Source organism: Alligator mississippiensis, chromosome 1, assembly GCF_030867095.1.
Source record: "Alligator mississippiensis isolate rAllMis1 chromosome 1, rAllMis1, whole genome shotgun sequence".
NCBI classification, from domain to species: Eukaryota; Metazoa; Chordata; order Crocodylia; family Alligatoridae; genus Alligator; species Alligator mississippiensis.
In genome coordinates, this window is record NC_081824.1 from 221,138,202 (window position 1) to 221,163,407 (window position 25,206).

The 25,206-nt window shown below is 40.2% G+C and overlaps 1 protein-coding gene across 1 annotated transcript in view; it reads right to left on the reverse strand.

The window, feature by feature from the left end:
* Positions 1-25,206, reverse strand: part of SPTLC3 (serine palmitoyltransferase long chain base subunit 3) — a 138,302-nt gene that overhangs the window by 3,646 nt on the left and 109,450 nt on the right. The window contains exons 9-11 of the mRNA XM_014595107.3: positions 21,520-21,646; positions 4,690-4,825; positions 1,511-1,640 (exon numbers count right to left, since the gene is read on the reverse strand). Of these exons, the coding sequence (XP_014450593.1) occupies positions 1,511-1,640; positions 4,690-4,825; positions 21,520-21,646 (393 nt within the window). The remainder of the gene's footprint in view (positions 1-1,510; positions 1,641-4,689; positions 4,826-21,519; positions 21,647-25,206) is intronic.

Below are 25,206 nucleotides of genomic sequence, written 5' to 3' on the forward strand. Positions count from 1 at the left end.
TTTCTTTACCTTTTACCTGTTTCCTCCCTTTGGCCTGTTGGCTTGTGACCTGAACCCCAATGATTTTCTATATAAAAGTGGGAACTCCCCCTCACTTCTTGTGTCAGTTTCTGGGGCTGCAGGGCTGGTACAATATGTAGAGGCAAAAGCAAAATTGGGACATATTCAAGGGGGCTAGTCTAGAGCGTTAAGGCCCTAGTCCTCCAATCACGGTGTATAGATATGTCTCTGGGCACATATGACATGAATTGCAAGAAAAAATCTTGAAAAGCATAATGGACTTATTGGTTTTAGAGAGCAAATGCAAAATAAAGAAATAATGGCTCTGACTTCCATAACTGATTTCAATCATTATTACTAGATCAAAAGCTTACACAGTCTTGGGAGTAAACAGGGAAATAAGGTCCTGCCTAACACTACCTATGTAGCCAAGGACTATTACATTTTTGTGTTGCTGTTCCTTTTTATTTCTGTGCTATTGATCTCAGGGTTCCCTCTTACATCTTTGTAAGCATTTCATACTGCACAGATCAAAATGGTGTTCTAAGTTTTTGTTTTACAATGTGCTTCACTGACAGGGAGGCTAGTTTTTTATGTATGGCTTGAGGTCTCAGTCTTGCAACTGTGACTGGATCCACGCCCTCAGAGTAGAGTTTGCTGAGATTTGGTGTGAAATCATGGGTCTGTGTGCACTTAGCATTGGGGCCTGTCTTACTGGAAAATTTTAAATGTAAAAAACTCATCTGTATTTGAACAGTTATCCAAGAAGAGCCTTAAAATCTATTGGCAACCAAAAGAGTTCCCCATTTCCAACCCTGAAAAAAGGACAAGCTTATGATATCCCAAATTTCTCTCTCTCCAAAAAAATCACCTTTGGATAAAGATAGAACATTTATATTTCTTTTTCTAAAAAATTATGGACATATGGAATGGAGGTCTATAATGGAAGTGTCAGCTAACCTCAGCTCTGTTTCTGGTACCAGGCTGAATATGGGCATATGGCTCCTTTTAACCCAATTGGTACGTACAAATAACTCCCAATATTTGTTTGAAATTTTCACATGTATCTTAAAACCCCCAAGGCCATGTTATATTTTTCTGCTGGAATTTAACTAACACATGGAAATATGGAATGAAAATAAGGGTATGGAAAACCTTATTTGTAATTATTTCCACATCATTTAGGGTTTCCTGCTTGGGTAGTTTTGCCCTAGTAGTTAACTTTGGTCTTGCTGTGCTCCTCAGGTGGATCTTTATTAGTTATGACAGGTTTGGTCACTATTAGAAATAGTGGAACATAGTGCAGTTAACTGTGTGATAATTTAATTTTTTAAAATAAAACATGTATTATTATAATGGCTGAAACGTCTTTAAAGATCAAGTGACAAAGATCAAGGAAAACAAATGCAAAATGAATTATTGAGGTTCAAAGTAACAGACTTGTAGCTTCTCCCGACCTCTCCCCGCAAGCGTCTGAAGTTAATTTCATAAGGACATCTGCTGTGCTTACCGTGTCTAACATCTCCCGTGTATGTGCAGCTGACACACAGAACCGAGCCCTGGATTCAGTGATAGGAGTAGCTGGAAAGCCAACGACAACCACCCCAATATTTTTTTCTAGCATGCATCTTGCAAAAGCCCTTGGGTGGGGTAGGGAAGGGAAAAAGAAGAAAGCAAAAGGAAATTATCTCCAATAAATTGACCACAAAGAGAAAACAGTCAAGTGTAATAAAACAATAGGTAAAATCCTGTCTCCTCCTGAAACAGTTGGTAAAATTCCTTTTGATTTCAATAGTGCCAGAAAATCATCCAATAGGACTGAGTCTCTGCAATGTTGCAGTTGAAAAGTCATTTACTTTCTTGGCAAAACGAGCATAAAAATGCTATGGCTGGCATAAGTGAGCAGAGAATTCTGATACAATTGTATTTTACAATCACTTTGCACAGATGTAAGTGCTGATGGAGGTCTTAAAGTAGCAAGACGCAGCCCTTATATCAGTTGGTGCTAAATAAAAACACCATTTAAATAAAATTTAAAGCCCTGTTTTTTGGATAAGGCACTGAATATAAAGTCGAAGGAAAATGCTGCGGTTGAGAAGGTCTACACTGGGATTTGGGAGGCCCTAGCTCCAAAACAGGTTTTTCACATGGGCAAATCACTTGACACACACAGATTCATCTCTTTAACTGTAAATCAGGGCTCATACCTACCTGCTAGATGTCCTGAGGATAAAATTATTCACGGGAGGTAGGTGATACAGAGGTATCTGCATAAATGAATCATCCTTAACTGGGACTAGTGCTCCCCAAACAAATCCTTCTCACACTTTGTGTAAAACGATACAGGGAGACCATGGAAACTGAATAAACTGGTACATAAGAGAAATGGGTGTGAACCCACAGAACACCTGTGGAGGGACTGTGACAAACCAGATTAAGGAGGAAGGTCCAAAGGTGAGGCACAAGCACTAAGTCCTTGAACCCTGACCAGTTCACACAGAACTTTAGGACAGTGAATTAAGACATCTTTGCTGATCTTGAAATGATCAGGGATAAAAAGAACGGTTCTCTAAGACTTCTATTTAACATTAAGTCTGTGTGTATGCCTTTTTCTGACTATTAAATGAATGTTTTATTTCAGGTATCCATCACTGACCCTGAATAAAGCCTGAAACCTAAGGAACCTTATTAATCACAAATGAAGTTTTAATTTAAAATATTTTATTACTGATCTACTCTCCATTATATGTAAAGAAATCTTAAATTAGGTTTCTTAACAATATTTACTGTCCATGCTTTGTGGGTTTAACAATTTTACAGGGTGACTAGTAAGATAGCACCAGCTGAAGCAACTACTCAACCTGAAGTGACTTTAATTGCATGAAGTTGTCTACTTTTGTCTTTCTTTTCTTTTCTTAATTAATTTGTTGTCAAAGATATTCATCACATACATATAATTCTAATTCCATCAACATGTTCTTGAAAGACAAATGAATGCTAAGTAAAGACATGAACACTGTTAACAGATTATTGGACTTTACTAAAGTTAATTAGGAGCTAGAGAGTTCATACTAGAACACTGGCATAAAATAAAAGGCCATCATTAAGAAGTTGTAACACAAGTTGATTAATTTCAAAAGCCCCAAGAGAGAAAAAAATGGCTTTGGAAATAAAGATGCCACCTATTCTTCCCAAGCAACCATTCCAGCTACTTGTGTTGGGGCTCTGTTATGATTTTGTGTAGCTCATTTCTGTAAAGTCTTCTTTTCTTGCCTATCAGAAAGTCCTTCCAAGAGGTTTTAATAATTAAACTATAGATCAGGCCCTGAACACGTGGCTCACAGCCACCACATTACATGTGAGACCCTTCAGTGTTGCTCATGGTTATTGGAAATGAAAAGGAGGTTGACAGGGGCAGCAAATTATAATATTGCCTGCAACATGGCATTTACTTAATATTGTTGCCCATGGGCCATCAAAGTTTGGGGACCATTGTTAAAAACCCAAAGGATCCTAGTCGATTTGGGAAAGGTATAATAAATCATGTTGATTAGTTAATAGGTTACTGCTCACTAAGCAATGTTCATGTCTAATCAATAGATGGTTTTGTCTGATACATATAAATAATGCAATGTAGATCAGTGTAACAACATTATCAGTATAAAGACATGTATTAGATGGAGAACAATAAAATATATTTTAAAATTAGGCAATGTGCACCTTTAGTTATAAATTTTAAAAATGTTACTGGCAGGACCTGAGGAATAGTACTATGGTACCAGAAATCATGTCTAAGTCTATTCCAACAAACATCACTCCAGCTATACCAAAAATGTTATCGTGAGACGATTTAGTGAGGCCGCAGCTGGAGTACTGTGTCCAGTTTTGGGCTCCACAATTCAAAAAGGATGTGGAGAAGCTTGAGAGAGTCCAGAGAAGAGCCACGCGCATGATCAGAGGTCAGGGAAGCAGACCCTACGATGACAGGCTGAGAGCCCTGGGGCTCTTTAGCCTGAAAAAGCGCAGGCTCAGGGGTGATCTGATGGCCACCTACAAGTTTATCAGGGGTGACCACCAGTATCTGGGGGAACGTTTGTTCACCAGAGCGCCCCAAGGGATGATGAGGTCGAATGGTCACAAACTACTTCAAGATCGTTTCAGGCTGAACATAAGGAAGAATTTCTTTACTGTCTGAGCCCCCAAGGTCTGGAACAGCCTGCCACCGGAGGTGGTTCAAGCGCCTTCATTGAACACCTTCAAGATGAAACTGGATGCTTATCTTACTGGAATCCTATGACCACAGCTGACTTCCTGCCCTTTGGGCAGGGGGCTGGACTCAATGATCTTCCGAGGTCCCTTCCAGCCCTAATGTCTATGAAATCTATGAAATCTATGAGACATCAACAAGGAAGAGAAAGATGAGTCATATCAAGCAACTTTTGAAAAATGGGCAGTGCATATGTCAGGGACATTTCATTTTTAAATTCCCATACACAAAATACCCTGATTTTTTATACAGGAAAGCTAGCCCAGAATGAAGCCCATGCTTAAATAGTACTGGCAAGCTGTTCTAAAGGAACACATTTTTCTTCTGCAGCATCATCCACAAGTAGTCAGCTTCTTATAGTTTAAACCAAACCCTAACTGTGAATGAATTTGTTTTCTTGGTAGGCATATTTCAGTACTTACGCTATTTTACCAGGAATATAAAGGAGCAAAGGAACAACAGGGGAATCATCATTGCCATAAATTATGAAACCCATTTCATGCAGTCTCTGCCTGAAGTATCTTGTGTTTTTTCTTAGCTGCTGCACTCTCTGTAGCCCTGAAATGAGACAGTTAAGAACTAAGTCAGTGCCAAGATCACAATGGGGTTCCCTTTCAGAAAAGAGACACAAAACAGGGATGACAGGTCAGTTTCAGAAAAAGCTCAGAAATCCATGAGCTCTTTCTGCTGCTATCTGGTCTATGGCTAAGACATATTTAACAAGCCATCTCTACAAGCTAAATAAATAGTCATGCTAATTGAACCTATGTAACAGTATAGCATTTTTACCAACCACTATGCAGTTATTCCTGACCTGATATTAGTATTAAGCCTGCCATAGTTAGATATATAATACTCTTCCCTATTGGAGTGCTTCTTTCTCTTTCAACACAGACTGATGAATAGTGGCTTTTATAATGCATTTTCTTAAGAAAGATCAATAGCATGCTGGGTGAAACATTGATGGCAGTGGTGGTATATTATGACAGTGTATAAATGTGGTCACAGACTATTATTTGTGTTTTTTAACTAAAAATAACTTGCTCTATTCTTGTGATGCCCTGATGCATAATAATAAGCACCATACCTGGGGGGAAAAAAATCTCATGTTGGGGTGAGCCAAGCCCAAACTTTCTTCGAATTTTCAGCAAATAAGAAAAAAAAAATTCAGACCAGAGAGGGTATACATGAAACACTGTAATAAGTTAAATGTATAAATACATTTAGAAATAATAGTTTCATGTATTTAACCTCAGATGCTGTTGCCTTTTAAAACTGATGTTTTCCTCCTTATGGATTTGGTGTTGGCAGAACGAAGTTTAATGTATTTTTCAATAAACTATCCTTTTTAATAGTTTAACTGTCCTTCTAAATAGACCAGTCGTGTACACACTACTGATAATGCATATGCAGTTACAATACAGATGTATACAAGATCTTTCAGTTCCACCCAATCCCTAGAAAAGTGATGGAAGGCATAGGATTAGGCATAGCCACCATTATTGATGACAGTTTGGAAAGGAGTCCCTCCACCTGATGATCGGTTTACACCCTGCAGCAAGAGGATTGATAGACCTTGTAATTTTTTTTATCCTAGCTAATCTAACAGATGCTCTTCTACTTCATTGTCTACGCCTTAGACTCTTCCCAAGACACTATATTTGTCCCAGTCATGTCCTAAGGCATTGCTAAGGATGGATCACTTACAGACTGAATTGGAAAGTGTTTCCTAATATCTATCTAAATTGTTTGCTTTTCAACTGAGAGGGTGCATATTCACAAGCACTTTACTGCAGAGTAGATTAATTAACTCCAGAGTAAAGCATCATAGTCTACATGTGCACTGGTATTAGGCGCAGTAAATTAATTAACTCCACCATAACTCCATCCTAACAGTACTATATTACGGCAAGGTAATTAAGTGTGCTGAAATGCATGTGTAGATGGTGACAGGGGCTGGCTGAGGCATGAGGGTGCTAAAGTGTGGCGGGGTTGCCTGCCACGTAGCCACACAGCTCCGCACTTACAGCACCCTTGTGCCCCAACCAGCCCCTTCGCTACCTGACACTGCTACCCAGAGTCCAGGGCTGACCCTGCCCTCAGGCCAGGACTGCTCTGCCCTAGCTCAATTACTGCTGTTCCAGATGCACGTGTAGACACTGAGCCCAGCAGTTTCCTCTAACTTAAAAAACTCCAGAGTTTATTGTATCGCATTAACTGCACGTGTAGATGCACCCAGCATATCTTTTTATATGATGGGGAAATGTGAAAACAAAGAATTTAAACTTGCCTTTCCTACAATGGTCAGTTCATTATTTTATAGACCACCATATTGTCTCATATTATCCTTTCCAAGCAAAATTATTCCTGTCTTTTAGCTCTTTCCTTAGTTGTTGGCCCTTTTTCATACACACACCTTTTTTACTGCTCCTCCCCTTCTGATGTTTTCCAGGTCAGGGGACCAAACTTAACAGTAGCTGCCGGGATGGCATAATGCTGCACACCTAAATGTACCCCTGACAGAACTATCCACAGGCTTTATTCCTTCAATACAGTCTTCTTTGCTCAACAAAGAACATTGGCTGGTTTTCTATGATGATACCTATGTTTTCTGGAAAGATAACTACCAGTATGTGTTAGCAGTTTTCCTTCTGTTCTGCTTAGCACTGATCTGCACTGATTCTCACCTACCATGATATGGTCCTTCTGAAGTTTCTAACAGACCTCCCTATTTTCTACTGTCAAGTTCCCAACCCTGAAGCATTCCTTTATTAAAAGCCCATTATTACAGGTATGCAAGGGTTAGAGAGGGCTGCAGTCTTGAGGAGTGTGGGAAATGCTTCCTATGTATGATCCTGGATGCAAAATCTACCCTTACAGAGGACAGGGAAAAACAGGGAGGAGACTGGGTCATGGGCCCAGCATGGAAAAGAAGGATGAACCATCATCTGAATGGCACAACTGTGTGTACTGATGCACAGCTCCTTCGGATGCCCTCTATAGGGCAATTTATCTTCATACTGGCCAGTGGTTAAATGCACAATCCTTCTTCCATTGTAAAAATGGTATGTTTTACTTCCTCCTTAACAGTTTGTTGTGCCAGATGGGACTTCTTTCTTCTCACAGCCTGTATTTTCCCAGCAGCTCTGCATAACAGATTTTCAGTGCTGGGACATATGAACAAGTTAAACCTGCCAGTTCCTTTACTGCTTATGCTGTGGATGCTTTCAGAGAATTCAGGGAGGCGAGAGTCACAGTTAGAATCATAGAATCATAGTTTCTCATTACTAAAGACAAGCTACTTTGTCTCTATTAGTGTATGTTCCTCTAGCATCTATATAACTCAGAGGGTCCATCTACATGTACAATTAATGCATAGAAAGCTTACTGCACAGTAAAATACTGCACAGTAAGCTTTCCAAGAGACCACATCTACACTTGAACCGGTCAGGAGCAAATTTCCTTCTGACAGGAGAAGTTCAGAGGAGGGATCCTGCCTTGATCTCCTGCCATATGGCAGCCAGAGGGAACTCTAGGCTATCCTGGGTGCCAGCTCCAGGCTGGCAGGGGACATCAGGGTCAGGCCTGGGATCCAGTTGGCAGCCCCATGCCCTGGGCAGCTGGCAGTGAGCAGGGTGGGACAACTTGTGGCTAGCCCCTGGCTAGGTGGGAATTCCTCGCTCAGCTGGGGACTCACTGCCAGCTGCCCCATAGTTGGAACAGCTCCTGGCCAGCCCCTGGCCAAGTGGGGAAGCAAGAGCTCCCCTGTCCTGGAGCTACTAAGCTCCCCACTCCTATGGGGAGCCAGGATGCCTGCAGCGCTGGGACAGGGGAGTGTGGGTAGAGAGGGACCTGGTCCCAATGCTGATTGGCTCCCTGCTCCTGGGGGAGCTGGGAGCTGAGCAGTGCCAGGACTAGGCCCCCTGCTGGTGTGGCTGACTGGGAGCAAATTTGCTCCCAGACAGTGTCTACATGAGCCCTACTGCACAGTAGACTAATTTACTACATAGTAGCTGCTGTGTATGGTTACGTGGTGATGCTTTATTATGCAGTAGATTAGTCTACTGTGCAGTAAAGCATCTCGCATAGATGGTCTTAGTGTGAAGTCAGGTGACATTAGTTCAGAATCGCAGGATTCATCCTGACTATTTTTATTAAAAACTGACACTGTGATTGGCTCTTTGGTATACCTAGTTATTCTACTCTACGTGAGCCCTGACCAGTCCCAGAAGGCTGATGTGTATAATTTTTCCCGGGACATTAATTACAGTTTAAATAGCATTTCTCATGTTTTGATAACTTCATTTTGATACCTGTCCGGTAGAACTTCTTCTTCGTTACTTAAAACAAGTAGATAATCTTTCCCCAATTCTTCCAAGGTGGCATGGTGAAGACTGATGCAAACACCACCATTTTCCCTTTTGTATCTAGGTAACTCTGACTATTGACTTTTGTGTATTCGCGCATATTTGTGTTTGTATCTTTCATTATGTAGTCTTCGAGCTCCCTCATAGTCCAAATACTAAACCCCCATGTACTAATGCTAATTGGGCTGAATTTCAGTTATTAAAAGAATTTTCTATTTGCCTCAAGGAACCTGAGGATGAATTGTGGTAGCCTTCTTCACCAGGAGGTGAAATTCACCAGGTCCAGAGGGACTGTACAAAGCGTACATGACATTCACATCCCATTTACTCATGCATCTAACCCCATTGACTTCACTGGGACTAAATGTGTTAGCAAACGCTCACCAACCTAAGCATAAAACTTCCACAATTGGGTCCCTGTCATTCAAGCAGTATTGACTGCTTCCCCCCTGCCCCAACTTTTTTTTTTTTTAATTCTGAGGAATGCAGACTTTGTGGCTCTAATCAGGTAATTCTTTAGCAGTCTCTGTTCAGATAGAATAGGATTTTCATTGCCTAACTTTCCACCTCCAGGCTGTTTCTAACTTCCACTTTTTTAATCCTCTTATACTGGAAAGGTAACATCACAGTAGTTTTATCTCCTGGCATAATCCCCAGCTGAAGGGATGGAAGGATATTTTTATGGTGAGTGGGCCAAATATAGAATTGAGAGGAAGGGTTGCAGGGGGAGGATAGTGTAGAAAGTTAAGGGTGACATGGAAAATAATAATAGTTTGTGCCCTTTTTGCTTTTATTGTGCATACAAAAGTCCTAAAACATTTTCCTCCACGATACTCTTCTTTACCTTTCACTTAAATCTCAGATTTTTTTTCTTAAATCTCAGAAATATCAGGCCTAATCTTCCCTGGTTAAATTGGGATATTCACTTGGAAGCTGTAGAACATTGGCAATAAGGCATGATTGGCTTTGATGCTGGATCTCACTACTGCACCTCCTGTCGTGCATACATCATGACAGGAAGCACAATTGTGTGAATCACACATCAGATCCTGTCATGCCTTTACCTGAATGTCTAGAGGGGCCCAAATATATTGTAATACATCATTACTCTGCCCCATCCAGAATTCTTATTCTGATAGTCTGCACGCTGGTTTATTTTTTTTTCATTACTTTTCTTCTGCAAGGTAACTGGTTTTATGTTTTAGCTGTGGGTAAGAGCTTGTACTCACAATATCCTTTAAGTTATTCCTATATCACTAGGCTTCAGAGACAGCTAAGTATCCCAACATGAGGTATTTCAGCTCTTTAGCTGGAGAGTGTACTTTGGTTTTCCACACACGTTTACAGTTTTTAACCCAATGATTATTTTAATGTATTTTTTCTGCCACCATCATCCTCTTATTAGATTGTTGTTCTTTGGTTTTCCATCTTTCTTTCAGTACTATCTGTGTGTGCTGTGACAACAACTATTATTAGCCAGGCAGATCTTCTGCACAGTTCTATCAGAGTTAGTCCTGTTGTTGCCTTTCTTCCAACTCCTTTTGATTAAAATGGAGACCACTACGCCTACATATTCCTCTTTTGCCAACCATGTCCTAGTGCACAGGTTTAACCAAGATCCACTTCATCCGTTTTGCATCTTGTGTAGTCAAGGAGCTCTCCTGACAAGGTTCTGGCTGGTAAATTTATAGGGAACGTGGGACCTGCTCCACAATCATCAGTGTTTTGCTGAACAAATTAAAAGATCCCATAAAATCAATGCATTTGTAACTTTATGCACAAAGCTGCCCAGGCAGACAACCTGTTAGTTCCAGTTTCAGTCATATAGTTTTAAACTTTCAATGTAAGAGATCTGCTAGGTTAGTAAAGGCCACAAATAGTTTAACTATCTCTCCAATGCTGCTAAACCAAAAACAGCTGTGCCAGAGGAAGGAGGAAACAAATGAAACACAAAAGCATCCTACTACAAAGCTTTCCAGTTGCTAATAAAAACAATAGTCTGTGGTATTTCCAAAAATATTTTTGGTGTAGTAGATCTCAAAAGAACCAGGAGGAAATACTGAAGAGTTTGGGGGCTGGGGATGAGGGGAGGAAGAGAAACCATGGAATAACTTGACTGAAATCTAAGGAATGAAAGTTCTCCACTTGTTTGCATATTATACATCTTATTGGCACCTCTTCATGCACTGACCAAAAAGAATTGGGGAATGTGAGGTTTAAAGATAAAAAAATAGCCATATTTTAACACCAACCAACCTAATTCCTAAATTCTCAGTTTGCAGCATATGAAACTACTGGATTTTCAATTAGGGAAAGTTTTCATGGATGCAGATGTTGTTGGCAGATGTAGTTTAATACTTGCTGCCTTCTCCTTTCTATTCAAGCGTTTACCACAATGCTGGAAATAGACTGTCAGCTATTCCAGATTCCAGGCTCTTTAATATTAAACAAACCAGATACTCATTGTTTAGAATTGATAAATTGGAAGCACAAAACTATTTAAGGTACAGGAGGTGTTTATTCTCTGTCAGGGGGAAAAATCTGTAATAAGAAATATTAGGACTGATAACAGAATGTCAGACAAGCCCCTTCCCACCCAAATAGCTCAGTACTACAGGAACAAGTAGTCTGTAAACAGGGAAGGAGCGCTCTACGCTGGAGCAAGCTTATGGGGCTCATTTTAGGAAGTGCCAGTATAGACACACCTATGAGTTTTTTAAAAACTAGAAATGCCAGACAGCCTAGCATAGTAACTCTGTTTTGCAAGAAGTGGAGAGAGTGCATAAAAAAAGAAGGGATAGTAAGCACATTAATGATAATCAATGTGTACCACTAGGCAGACAGTGTACTTAAAGCAGGTGAGGAACACATTTCTTTACCTAAGCCTCAACACTTTTCTTTCTGATACTAAGATGTCTGGTGAAGGAACATGTATTTGCCTCTTACACATTTTCATATGACTTAGTGCCTCCTCACTATTTCCACAGGCTAGCTATCTTAAATGGCACGTGGATAAGGAGAACCCCCTTCACCCAATGTTTTAAAGTATCTTTCAACACTTTCTTTTCTATTTGTGCATCTCTTCATCCTGAGTCAGATGATACTTCAGCCTTTTATTCCTGTCTCACACACACCAGCTTAAATCAGTGTAAGAATAATGCAACTTGGTTAGAGGGTCCAAATTTTACTATGGTATGTTTACCCAAACTGGTAATATTTACCAGATTTTTCCCTTTGCCTGTTAAGTTCCTCAGATACAAAGCTGAATCTGAACATGGCTCATGAATAAAGATTTACACTTTTTTATTGACCAAATAAATAATACAAGGGGAGAGAGAAAAAATTGAAGGATAGAAAAAAGCATTTTACATTTCACAAACTAATCTTTACAGTGTATAATATAAATGATTTGGGTGCAATCTGTTTATTGTGATTTTAGTAAAATATAGGATAAGTCATCTGGATATTATAAAACAAATCTAGAATGACTGCATTTCCAATCCATCTATTATTGGCAAATTTAGTGTTTACATTTGCTATACCACTTTAAAAAAATCTTTATTTTTTATTGTCTGGTTTTAAGGTATTGGCAATTTTGGAAAAAATGTTAATTACATTCTTATTTACATTATGGTATACTGCAAGTTTTAGCTAATTAATTTTTGCAGACTTTTAAAAGGTTTTATTGCACACAATAAATATGGTTTAGTTTAAGAAAGAAACAGGGAAGAAAATGAGAAAGAACAGAATAAAAAAGAATGATAAAAGATAGATGGGCTTCTCCCTAATTTCTCTGGAATTACTTGTTTTTTTACAGTACAAGTACCAATAATCAGCTCAGTGGTGGTTTTCTCACAACCCCTGGCCAGGAGGAAAAAGCTGGTCTTGGAGCAGATCAGAAGCTAGGTTTTTCCTGGTTCCTTCCTTGCTTTGGGGCAAAGGAGGAGAGTCATTTATACTTCTACCCTATACCCGACCACAATTACTTCCCTATGCATGCTGGCTCCAGTGTAATTGCTGGCAAGTTGAGGAGACAAAGTTTATTCCCTGTTCCCACTCACATGCATGGAAGAGAGAGTGGCAGCTCTCTGGAAATGGCTTAGTCTCATGAACTGCTACCCACAATAAGGATAGTCAGTGGAAGGGGATGAGAGGGCATCTTGTGCCCTTGTGCGAGCACACAAGGCAGCTCTATGAGTTTAAGCCCAATTTTGCTGGAGTCTGTCAGTGTTAGCACTGTATTCAGTAGGAAGAAGATATTCTGACTAGAAGACCAAGTCTGAGAGCTGGATCCTTAAGTGGTGTAAATTGGCAGAATTTCATCATTGCCTTTAGCAGAGTTATCTTGATCACACTAGCTGAGGACCTTACCTCGACTGTAAAACACGTTGTAAAACCCTCATCTTCCTTCAACCCTGTTTCTTTTATGCAGCCAAAGATGTTTGTTTTTCAGTCTGAAACTTTTAACAAGGAAAGAGGCTGGCTTTAATCAGTTTGACCTTAGAGCCCTTCATGATGGCTTTTACCCTTGGAAATTCTTACTCCACATATTAAAAATGGGAACAAGCACCTGTAGCCTTTAATATATATATCTCAGGTATATTTTTATTGAAGGAGAGTTATTTTTCTCAAACCTGTTACAGAGAGGATAATCTAACACTGAACTTTTCTGTGGCATGCAGGGGCTATCCAAGACACGAATCCACCTGTTGTAATCTTCTCCAGCTGTTTTTTCATGGAGCCTTTCTAGATAATTAGTTACACAATCAAACTTCTGCATACCGCTGTCAGAATGTCTCTTCAATCTATGTTCTTGGGATACAAAGCTTTACTCCCTTGCCTTGCTCTAGTAACAACTAGATAGCATCTCCAAAAGCTGTGAGGATAATGTTGATGATGATAACAATAAATTGGAAAACAACAGCTGTCCTTCCTTTCTAAATTATTAGATGGACGTGTTCTCTTTCCTTCTCTGATTTCACTACAGTAGTAACACACATATATTGCCATGTGCATTAAATCACTATAAAACAGAAGTGCTTTAAGAAAACATGTTCTAAGATATAAATGCTGTTTAGAAACAACTTTTTTATGCCTCAGGAGAAGTGAGGGCATTTTCTGCTATGCCGTAATGCCACCTATAACTCAAAAGATTTCAGCTAATGCTCCTTTCTGAATCAGCCTTCAAGGATTGGCATTAGTCTGATTTTGACTGTAAAACACTTCCCAGAGCAAAGCACAGAAAGAAAAAGCGACTAAAGGAGAACAAGGAGGAATTGTATGGAAATTAGTTGTATATAGTCACTGGCTGTATTTCAAGCCTGTTATCTGTACTTACCTTTATGTAAACAAAAAGCATCTTGCAGAAAAAGAGGGACAAGCCAACAGGCTTGCAGAATATATTTACTACCAAACACAGGTGATTAATCACAAAGCATGTCAGTCCCTCAACCGAAAGCCAGCCAGCACACATTGCACTACATCTGCAACGTATTAGGTATTGCTAAAATGCCAATGACTAAATGTATATAGCAAAGGCAAGTCTCTCAGTTTCTCAAGCAGATAACACTCTGCCAACTGGATTTGCAGGACAGCAGCAAGCATCTTCTGGAATGGCAAAGGGTATCTACAGCTCTGCAGTCTCTATTGTGAAGAGCATACTTTTTAAAGGCAACTGTACCCTGTCTCTATACATTATTTCCCATCGTAAAAAATTAAGTTCTGCTTGCTAAGGACAGCCTGGGAGTCCCTTGCTCACAGTAAATATTTCATACTTTCTTGACTTGTATTAGGCAGCTCAAGGGAATATTTGCATACAAATGTGTGTAAAGGAGTTCTGACCCCATAAGAATAACTGTAAGAATTATTTCCATTTCCACCTGTAGATACCCTTTCCACGACCCCTTTTATTACAAGGGAAATTGCAAGCGGCATTATCAAAAGCACTTGGCGCTTACCCACCTCTGTGCTCTTTGGTGACAGTAGACACTCTCCCATTGACTTAATTTAGGCCAATACTGAGTGGTTTCAACAGTCCCACACGCAAACCGATTACCTCAATTCCCTTGTTTGCCAGAATCAACAAACCACTAGACTCTGTGGACCCAGGTCCATCACCTTTGTGGGGAGTAGTGTTATTTTGCAGGTGGCTCAGGTTATGCTCTCCTCAGAGCAGAATTTATTGCCAGAATGGTGGGGTGTAAGGCCCTGATCCAGAAAAATGCTTATTATTATTTATTTGCCCTAGTCATGAACCAAGGCCCAACTCAGACATGCACTGTACAAACAAGGAACAAAAAGGTAGTTCCTTCCATACTTTAAACACATGCTTATTGGAAGTACTAGTCTGTTTAAAGTTCACTTAAGCAGTTAAATGTTTTGTTGGGCCAGAGAAGTTCTTGTCTCTTAAACTGAAAGTACAAGAATAGATTGAGAAAGGGAACAATAACAGAAAGCACCTGAATTTGTAAGCTGCTTTGAGTAAGTGCCACAATCTGTTCTCATGAGGAGCACTTTTATAGTAACACGGCCTAGGACACTTGCAATCAAGCTTCATGTTTCGTAAAACCAATGGACAAATTCTTAAAAACAGATCAGCTCTCATTTAGGAGTAATGGAGTAATGGACACAGCAGGAGCTAAGCATGTTGGGAAGTCTGTCTTTAAGTTTAACACAACCCAATACAAATATACAGTTTTCCAGTGATCCTTATAACAATTCCTACTGGAACAGATTTAACACACATCTTTAAAAAGGGGAAAAAAACAAACCAAATCAAAGCAAACCAAACTGCCCCCCAAGTAAAACATAAAATTTCCTGCTTTTTGTTTTTTTGCAATCAAAGTATGCTCATTTTGAGCTAGGACATCAGAATCCAGAGTTAAAACAGAATAAAGAATAAAACAGTAGTGCTTTTCCATTTTCCAAGCTGAGAGAAAAAGTAAAATGTTAAACCAGAACAGTATAAATAGCAGAAATGGGTTACATTTAAAAAATATCTTTCTATTTTAATTATGTCAGGTATTATTTATAACACCTGTAAGACAATAGCTTTTAAAGAATTTATTTCAAATTGGATAGTTTGCCATAAAAATATATGAAGAAAATAGAAAACTTCGTTGTAATTGAAATTTTGTTTACCACACACTAAACATAAAAATATACCCACTTAAATACATCAATTTGTTATTTACTTCACTATAATTTGTTCTTTGTCACAAAGAAAATTACTTCAGTTTTAGCAGTCTTGCATCTATCCATTCAGTGGTTTTATTTTTTGCTCATCAAATTTATGTGTAAAAATATGTTTGCAATATTTTCAATCGGAGAAAAAGGGTCCAAGGTCACAGCTGGAAGGGGCTGTGTCAGTGCCTTGCATGCAAGTAAGCATACTGAGAGCCAATCCTGAAACCGAGGCAAGTGCAATCTCACTGTGGGGATAAAACTGCTAAGGCAGCTACTGAGTTTTCTCAGTTATCTGTTGAGTTATTTCCAATGGTGTAACAAGGAGTCATAACAAGAAAGAATATCTATAATGAAGCATGTACAGTGAAGGCCACAGGAACTTCTGTTTGCCTTATCTCACCTGAGCAAAGAAGGGAACAATTGAAATTAAAAGGACACAAAAACTTAAAAAGCAAAGAGGATTTTTTGGGGTTTTTCTAATAGTGCAAACTAATCTGGAATGTATTGACACATGGTATCATCAAGTAAAATAGCTATAGCTGAGAAAAGATCATAGGGGGATTACACTTATATTTTATGAACTACATTATGTGGTGCTATACAGAGGATAAAAATTACAAGTGCTATTAGTCCTCAAACTTCAGCACCTTGTGCAGCATACTGAATTTGAAATACGCGTCTTCCTCAACATCATGAATTTTATATTGTACAAATGGACACATGTATTCGGGCCTTTTTTTACATTTTTGAATAGACGCTTTTTAAATAGATGGATTAGTACCATGCACAGAAAACAAAGAATTTGCAATATTTAACCATGGGCTCTGTTGTTACTGGGCAGCAGGCAGCACAAAAGCTACCTCCAGGGCTAGAATGGCATCCGACACCCAGCAGTCCTCTGTGGCCTCCACTGCCTTGGCCACCATGGCAGCCTGCCACGCCTAGGCCTCCAAGTGCCTCTCTTCAAGGGCCAGGAGCCTGTCCTGGAACTTCTGGCCCACCTGGAACCTCTCTCATCTGTATCAGGGGCGACTAGAATCCCCAATTCTAGTTCCCAATTTCACCTGCCACCTGTTTCCACTTGTCTCCCTCACTTTGTCCCATCTTCTTCCTTGTTTCTCCCCCCAGGCACAACAAACTTAAGCCTTTGCATCCTGGTCAGGCTGGTTCTTCCTGTTCTTTCTTACTGCCTAACAGGTACAGATATTACACTTTTACTGGTACAAGTGATTGGAAACTGGTTTCTGCCTGTAATAGAGCAGAAGTTTGGTACACAGACTGGTTTAAAAATGGCAAAATGCAGTATAAGCTTTGCCACCCCCACCAAAGGATGAATGTGTGTTCTGTTCACTACTGATCTAAACTATGCTGCTTAGAGAAAACCACATAATGCAGATTGATTCTGCCTTGGAGCTTTTGAATGTCAGTACCTTGCCAGGAGGAGGAGCACTAAGAGCACAGGAGAGACCATCAGTTCTGATGCCTGGTGCCACAATGGCTGTTAGTAATTATGGCTAGGGACAGACATTCAAAAAAGCTTGAGCCTGAATTGATTCAAGCTTTGCAGGTTGTCTAACCTGGCTAGGCTGAACCAGTTTGTAACCAGACAGACATTCTCTCTGGACTGAGGTAATTCAGGCACATGCCTGCAGTGACTCAGGCTAGAAGCTACAGGGTGCTAGAGCAGCCCTCCCTTCCCTTTCACAGTACTGAACTGAGGGGGGACATGGCCAGGCCCTGGCAGGACCTCTGATTAGGGAGGTCTGCATGCACCATCCCAGGCTTTTCCCCGCTGGCTGCTCAAAGGGTGGGAGTGTTGCCAGCCCCCAGCCCTGGGCTAGTATTTTGAGGCAAGCGGGGAGGAAGGGGACATGCGGTGCATGCCTCTGTTGATGATACAGAGCTTTTCAATCTCCCTCCCTGCTTCTTTATACTGTCTGCAGCAAACTGCCAGGCAAGCAGCCAGCAGGGGGATGATAACAGTGTTTATCACCTCATTGGCAAAACAATAGCCTCTCTCCATTAGTTCAAACTCTTCTTAAACCGCTTACCGGCTGGCCTGTTGATTAGCTCTAAAAAGCCCTAAGTAGTCACTGTTCTGTCTGTCTGTCCCAGTGAAATTGGAGAGACACACACAGACATCTCTCAGCATTACTAGCATATCACATGCCTAGGGTCTGTGGAGCTTGGGTTTGTGCTATGGGAGATGGAAGGAAGGGAGGAAGGGGGGGATTCCTGCTCAAGCAGTGAGCAGCGAGGTTGGGGGTAGAGCAAGGGGAAGCCAGGCAGACCCTGCTGTACCTGTAGTCTGTGCCAGAGCTTTAGCCAGGGAGAAGAGGGGAGGGACCAGCTCTGCTGTGGAGCAGAGAGCTCTGCCAAGCCCAGAGAGCATGCTGGGATGCTGGGGGAGTTTGGTTTTACTGGTTAAACCAGCAAGGGGTCTGGGAAAGACATTGCATAAACCTGTTTGAGCCAAATCAGTTAAGTCTGATACTACATTCAACCAGGTTTATTTCAAACCGGTTTCAGCCATTTTCAAACTGGTTTATGCGCACTGAAAATCTGTTCTGTTACAGGTTTAAACCAGTTTCTTATCACTTGAACCAGTTTAGGTGTAATGTGTGTCCCTAGCCTATGAAAAGTAACTGCTCTGCTCTTGCATTCCCCCTTCACCTCCCTCCCTGCTGCAGCAGACAGTCATTCTATGGGATAGTATGCACAGTTTAGTCACGTGGAGGTGCTGTGAGGGGATGGGCATATGCTCACTTCAGTGAACAAATCTCTACTGAGCATGTGTGAATGAAGATTTTTTCAGAGGCTTAAAACTTGGCCAGGCTTGGGTATATTTTATGGCCATAGCAATAAGGACAACAGTGTCAACCCCACTCCCCTGTCAAACTTCAAATCCTTATTCCCAAGTGTAGAGATGCTACAGCTTCTCAATGAAACAGCTGTGACAATTTTGTAAGACAGTCAAAACATGTGTTTCTCTATCCTTCTGGGAAATGACCAAACCTTTTTTATTATTAAAAAAAATGCTTGAGGCATATACCTGTTATGGAAACTTTCAGACTGAAGGGTTAAAATTTGATAGTTAAGGTATAAGGAACTGAATGCAGGGTCAAAGAATGGACAGTGTTGGCTGTCTTGACAATAGGAAGCACTTCCTGTGTCCTGTATAATTATGCAGCTCCATTGGTGTTCGCAAGCATCTGATCATGTCCTCCAACCATTAATCCAATAAACTAATCATGGCTTGGAAGTTTAAACCTTGTTTTCTTTTTCAACCAAGCATACTCTTGCTAATGAAGAGAAAACAATGGCAAATCAACTGGTCTGAATCACAACAGAGTAAATACAGTGTGACTACATTTCTGGGCGTTGATTGCATTCATCATATAATCACATCTCCCCTACTCAATGGGGAATAAATAACAAGTAGAAGGAAGGGTGGAAAAACTTACGGTTTAGGAAATATAAAACAGGACTGAGAAGCGCACTAGAAATTAAAACATAAAAATTATGATAACTGGTAAGGGGGCAATTAAATTACCAAGGAGGCCTGACTTTCCTGGATTTCTGTAAATTTACCCTTCTAGGCTTCTGGGATGAAGGCAGCTGAAAGAATAAGATGAGATTACTCATTGACCATTTAGGTATTTTGCTTCCTTTCTCCACTCAGTAGTTCCTAGTTAATATGGATCTTGTCCCAAGACATCTCATCTTTACTGTTCAAAATACTTAATACATTTATTAGCAGCTTCTGTAGAGAATTCTGGAGTTTCCCCTCCCTTTAGGAAAATACTGTCTGAACATCTCTTTGAGTCTAATATAGCGTTTTCAACAGAATTAAATGCAGCACTTGATTTATATAAAAACATCATCTCTGTGTCACCAAACAACAGTGCTGCCGAAATAATTTTTTTTAGAAACTGAATCTGAAACCTAGCCAGGTGTGCACAACTTTAGAGCTGAGCTTTTCTCTTATCAGATTGCTCTGCACTGTCTGAAGAATCAGGCCAGCTACAGGTCATTTGCAAGCAGCTCTGAAAGGCTGAGTTTAGAAATGCACTACAGACATACTTCATTTCTCAAAGTCAAAAATAAATAAATACCTCTTGAACAGGTTTAATACAATATTGCCCTCTGTTGGTAAGCCTTTTTATAGATTCAAAGATTCATAGATGTTAGAATAACATCTAACAATTAGATCTGTAGAATTCCATTCTACAGTCAATAGTATTTGACTACGATTTTTTAAAAACTGATTGTCATTAAATGTTTCTACTTCCTTTGTGTGGATGAGAAAAAGAAGCACAGTTTAATTTAGAAACTAGCACTTCACACATATGCTATACATAAAATAACACTATGCACAACTCATATCCTAAACACCCTTAAAAATAAAAAGGGTTGGTACATCAGCTATTATTCCTGGGTTAATATATTTTAAATCTCATACCTTGACTATATTTCAGTAACAGATTGAAATGCTAACAGAAAGACCCACTATACATTTATCCTACAGCGTACCACATTCAGGGCACATCTACAAGAGATGCTCTGTTGCTGTAGCAACAAGTAGTCGGGGGCACATACAGATGCACGCACAGTGTACATTTACAGAGGAAATCATTAGATCAGCTATCAGGGAAACAATATAAATACTACTCTTCTCCCCTAAATAACACCACTAAGTCTTGCTTCAGGTCTCCCCATAATACTGTATCAAAACAAATTAAATCCAAGACATCACAATCCTGTTATATAGTGAATGAAGACATAATTTTGTTAATACCACTGTTTATCCTGTGACACCTTAATAGAATGCCTCTAGCATGATTTCAACTGTTTGAGACTTGGAAGATTTGCATTCATCAAGAAGTGGATCTGGAACCATCACAGCCAAGAGGAAGCTCCTCGGTTGAGTACCTCTAAGTAGTATTTTAATGGCAGTACCAATATAATGAATGAAAGGATCTCAGTTCTAATTCTGAACTCATGCTGTAAAGTCACATGATCCATTTTCATTAGTCTAGTTTTCCTTCATGCTTTTTGGAAGTAGTGTGGGCCAGGACTTAGTGAATGAACTCAAGGCAAGAGCTCCAAAGGGATATCTGCGTCTCTGTAAGTGTCTTGCTTTGTGACCTCCACCAAGTCATCTGGCCACTCAGTGTTTCTGTTCGCCCAACAACAGAGCCAGCATAACAGTATTCACCAGCCCTTCCAGGAGTTTTCTGAAGCTTAGCTTGATAATGGCCTATAATGTACTCTCAGATCATTGGGCAAAAATGTGGACAAGTAAGTAGAACATAGGATCAGAAGAAGCTTCCATAGGCATCTGCTGTATTCACAGGTAACTCCTCACCCAAAGGCCCCCAAAATTGTAACTTCAAACCCTTGCATACAACTACAAGACAAAATCAGAAAGATCAAGCATACCCTACCACATGCCATAAGATAAAAGCAGGAGAGATGAGGGTGCTGCTAATGCCCTGCCACTGTGATGACAGGGAAATCATTGGTTAATTAATGTGTGTGCAGTGTTGTTAAAAACACTCTGAAGCATGCAAGCATGAGACATGTACAAAGCAATTGATTTCCTTAGCACTGTAGCAATTCCCTTACTTCTTTACTGCTTTGGTCATTTGTTGCTGGAAAAGTTTCTGACCTTTGCGCTTAGTCACAAAGATGTCTTACCTTTTGTTGTTCCGTCTAGTCCCATGACACACTTCATGGCCCTAACGATTTGCTCTGCAACGGGGGGACACATAGATGTGGCATAAACAGAACTGTGGGAATGAGTTCGTAAAAAGTCCATAAGTTCCTTAAAAAATAGAACAGAATTTGAATTAATTTTCAGCAGGTAAAAGAGCAGAACAGCCTACCAACTACAGAAGCAGTGAGAACTACTAAAAAGACATTTGACTACGATTTTTTAAAAACTGATTGTCATTAAAAAGTTATGGCATGAAGAAACACAGTGATCTTTTAGCAAGTGCAGATACTTAAAAACAGAAGCAAGGCAACCTGAGCTGAAAGAAACTATGGAGCAGAACACTATTGACTTCAATCTTGAAATTCTGCATAGAAGAGGGGGAAAAATCATTTAATTCACTAATGGACCAGAGAACAGCTGAATTTAAAATACTATGCTGTGTTACCCTTAGTAGTGATATATATAATATGCAACAGGAAAACTGTTCAGTTTCCCTTCTCTTGGACTTACCAGAAGAGAAGTAACATTACTAGTTCTATATTCACTATATTCTATGTTTAATGGAGTCCTCTAAGTTTGTCCTTAATATAAGGCTAGAACTTGATTGCCATTATACATCCCAATTACAACATACAACTAACTATGACATATTCTTTAGAGCAGGGGTATCAAACACATCTGGGCCCAAGGGCTGGATGAGGGTCATTGGGCTGGTCTGCAGGCTGGATTGGAATGCCGCACCAGAGCCAGTGCACTGGGCCAGTTTGACAGGGTGCTGCCTGCAGTGTGCACCCCCATGCACTGTGGGTAGAGTGAGCCCCAGAGCAGGGCCTGTGTGTGTTGCACAGGATGCCTGGGGCTGGATCAGATGCGCTGCATGTGGCACCCTGCCAGATTGGACTTGCATGCTAGCTCCAGAGTGGTCTGGTCCAGACTGGCCCAGGAACCAGCACTCTGGGTAGGTCTGGTAGGGATGTTGCATGCAGTGTACGCCCTGGACTGACAACCTGTGTTGCATGCAGCATCCACGGTGCTAGGTGCAGCCCACGTGCCAAACTGGCTGCACATGCCCATGTGGCTGGGAATGTGGAGTGGCTGGATGTGGAGCTATTCCAGCCAGTTATTCCAGCTATTCTAGCTTTAAGGCCAGATGTCTGACACTTGGCCTTAAAGCCTCTGAAACATGTCTCTGTACAGAGTGAAAATGAAATTAAACTGTGATTAGGACAAGGACCTCACCATTTTGTTCTATGATGGGGTTTCTGGAATAAAAGTTACAGCACACTGTCCCTGAACAAGAAAGTCAGTCTTACTGGAAAGCAAAGCACAAGCTCAGCTACCATTTGACTGAGGTAGTACAAGTACAAAGCCATACCTAACAATAAGTATGAAAACACAGCTCCTGGAAAGAAAAGGTGTAAATGACCTTCAGACCATGGCAGTCAGCTCCTTTCAACTTCTAAGTGTGGTACTGACATCTTTTATAACATAATTTTTCCTTGCTAATTGTACATTTACATTAATGATGATTGGCTAATGTTTCTAAAAGGTTTTGTTCCTTTAAAAAGGGATCTACATTAATGCAAAGGCAGTACCCACAAAATTGCTGATGTTGTCTTTTAAATTTGGTGGCTTGATGGTGTCATGTTTGGCATCTTGCTCAAATCTGACATTTAAATAGCAGCTCCTGTTACAATAGGAACAGTTTGTGCTGCCTTGTTGTACTGTTAATGATGTCCATAATTTTGTGGCTTAGATGACCCAGTAAATTTTGCAATAAAATGGTTATACTACAATTCTAATAGGTGCAAAACACTGTACATAACAGTTCTTAGCAAATGGAGAAATTTTGACAATTGCTTACACAGGATAAATTCACTTACTTTAAGGCCTAAGGCCTCATACTAAGCTTCTGAACTTAATCTGATTATAAAATTAGTTCTACCGCCTTGAATCACTGCACTCTGGCCAACCAATACTAACTTAAGGAGGACTCTGTAAAAATATGGACTTATGCAAGTAGATCTGACGGCTGATTTTTAGGGCCAGATCTGGTGAAAAAGCCTTTCCTGCTCCCTATCCCAGTTTGAGAACAAGATACAAATGAAAAATTATAGGTTGGAGGCCTACATAGAGGAGAAAGAGGTTTCAGACTTACTCTTCATGGCAGAATTTTACCAGCTATCCTGATATTTTTTTCCTGTTTATACTGGCAGAATTGTCCTCCCCCATCTGCGTATTCCTGTTCCAAGTGACATGATTTGTTTGTAAAGCTCTTTCCCAGGCAATATAAGCTGAACCAAAAATAACATGAGTGTCTTCATGGGTTTATATCTGTTTAAATTAAACTATACCCAAAAAATGTTCCTGACATTCTCCCTTTGCACCTGGACATAACCCAAAATGGAGGTAATTTGGCCTGAGGAATTCTTGCAAGTTTGGCTAACCATTTCAGAATTAGTTTCACAACCCTGACTTACTTCAGAGCTGTTACATGAAAAAACATAAAAAAGCTGTTAGATTTTAGTCAAAGAGGAAGGCGTAGAAAAAAAAGAACAAAATTAGTTTAACTTGGTACTAATTTGCTGTGAACTGCAATAAACACTTCTAAAATAACTTTATTGTACGTGACTAGAAAGGGAACTTTTGAAAGTTAAGGGATTGCCAAAGAATAAACCAGCTTGTTCTTTATATTTTTTTTCCTGCTGTCTCCTGAGCTACAGAAAAAAGTTTTCAAGCTCAAAAATTGTAGTTGGCTATCAGCAATTATTTATTTGCTTATTAATATTAAATAACAGAATGAAATGAAGTTGTGTATACTGCAGTAGTCTTAATGCAAACACAGTCTCTTAGTGTTATCAACTCTGGGTCCCAGAAACAGGAGCTGTGGGAGAGTCTGTATGTCAGGTGGGTACCAATGTTTACACATATTTGAGCAATAACTCAGAAAAAAGAAAGAAAAAAAGAAAGAGCTTAATGCTACTCTGACTCTGGGTCCTTGTATTCAAGTGAAATAAGACGAGAATATAGCACCCACCTTGGATGGTAGCTAGCTAAAAGCAGAAATGACAGGATCAATTGCAGTGTTTAAAGCAATTCAGTTGGAAACCAAAAACAACAACTTGGGCAAACAGGTTGTTTCCTCTCTACCAGCTATTTCCCTATCCTCCTACTCTGACTCAGGATCCTTGTATTCAAATCCAAAACAAGGATGAATGGAAAAAAAACCCTGTCTTGGATTCGAGTAAATACGGTATGTAAAAACAAGACATTCATAGCACAGGGTCTCAGTGGCAAAAAAGAATTCTTCAGTATTCTCCAATAGTAGTCAGTAGTTCACTGGAAGAGCAGGAGTGTAGGAAGTATTAAATTAACAAAACAGAGATACTAGTTTAAAAAGAAAAGAAGAAATAGATTTTGTACTAAATAGGAGGCCTGTGCAAAGCAGCTAATATCTGCTTGGTGATTTGAATCACTGTCCCAAATCGATTCAGCTGCTGCTGAATCTCTGAATCACCCAGGTCCATCCCCTGCCTGATCTCCCAGCCCCCACCATGGCTGCCTGCCCCAGCTCCCGGCACTTTGAAAAAAAAAGCCCCAACTCACCTGGTGCTGCCCTGTGGGGAGTGGCGGGGGTGATCCCCACTGCCCTCCACTGTCCCACGCTG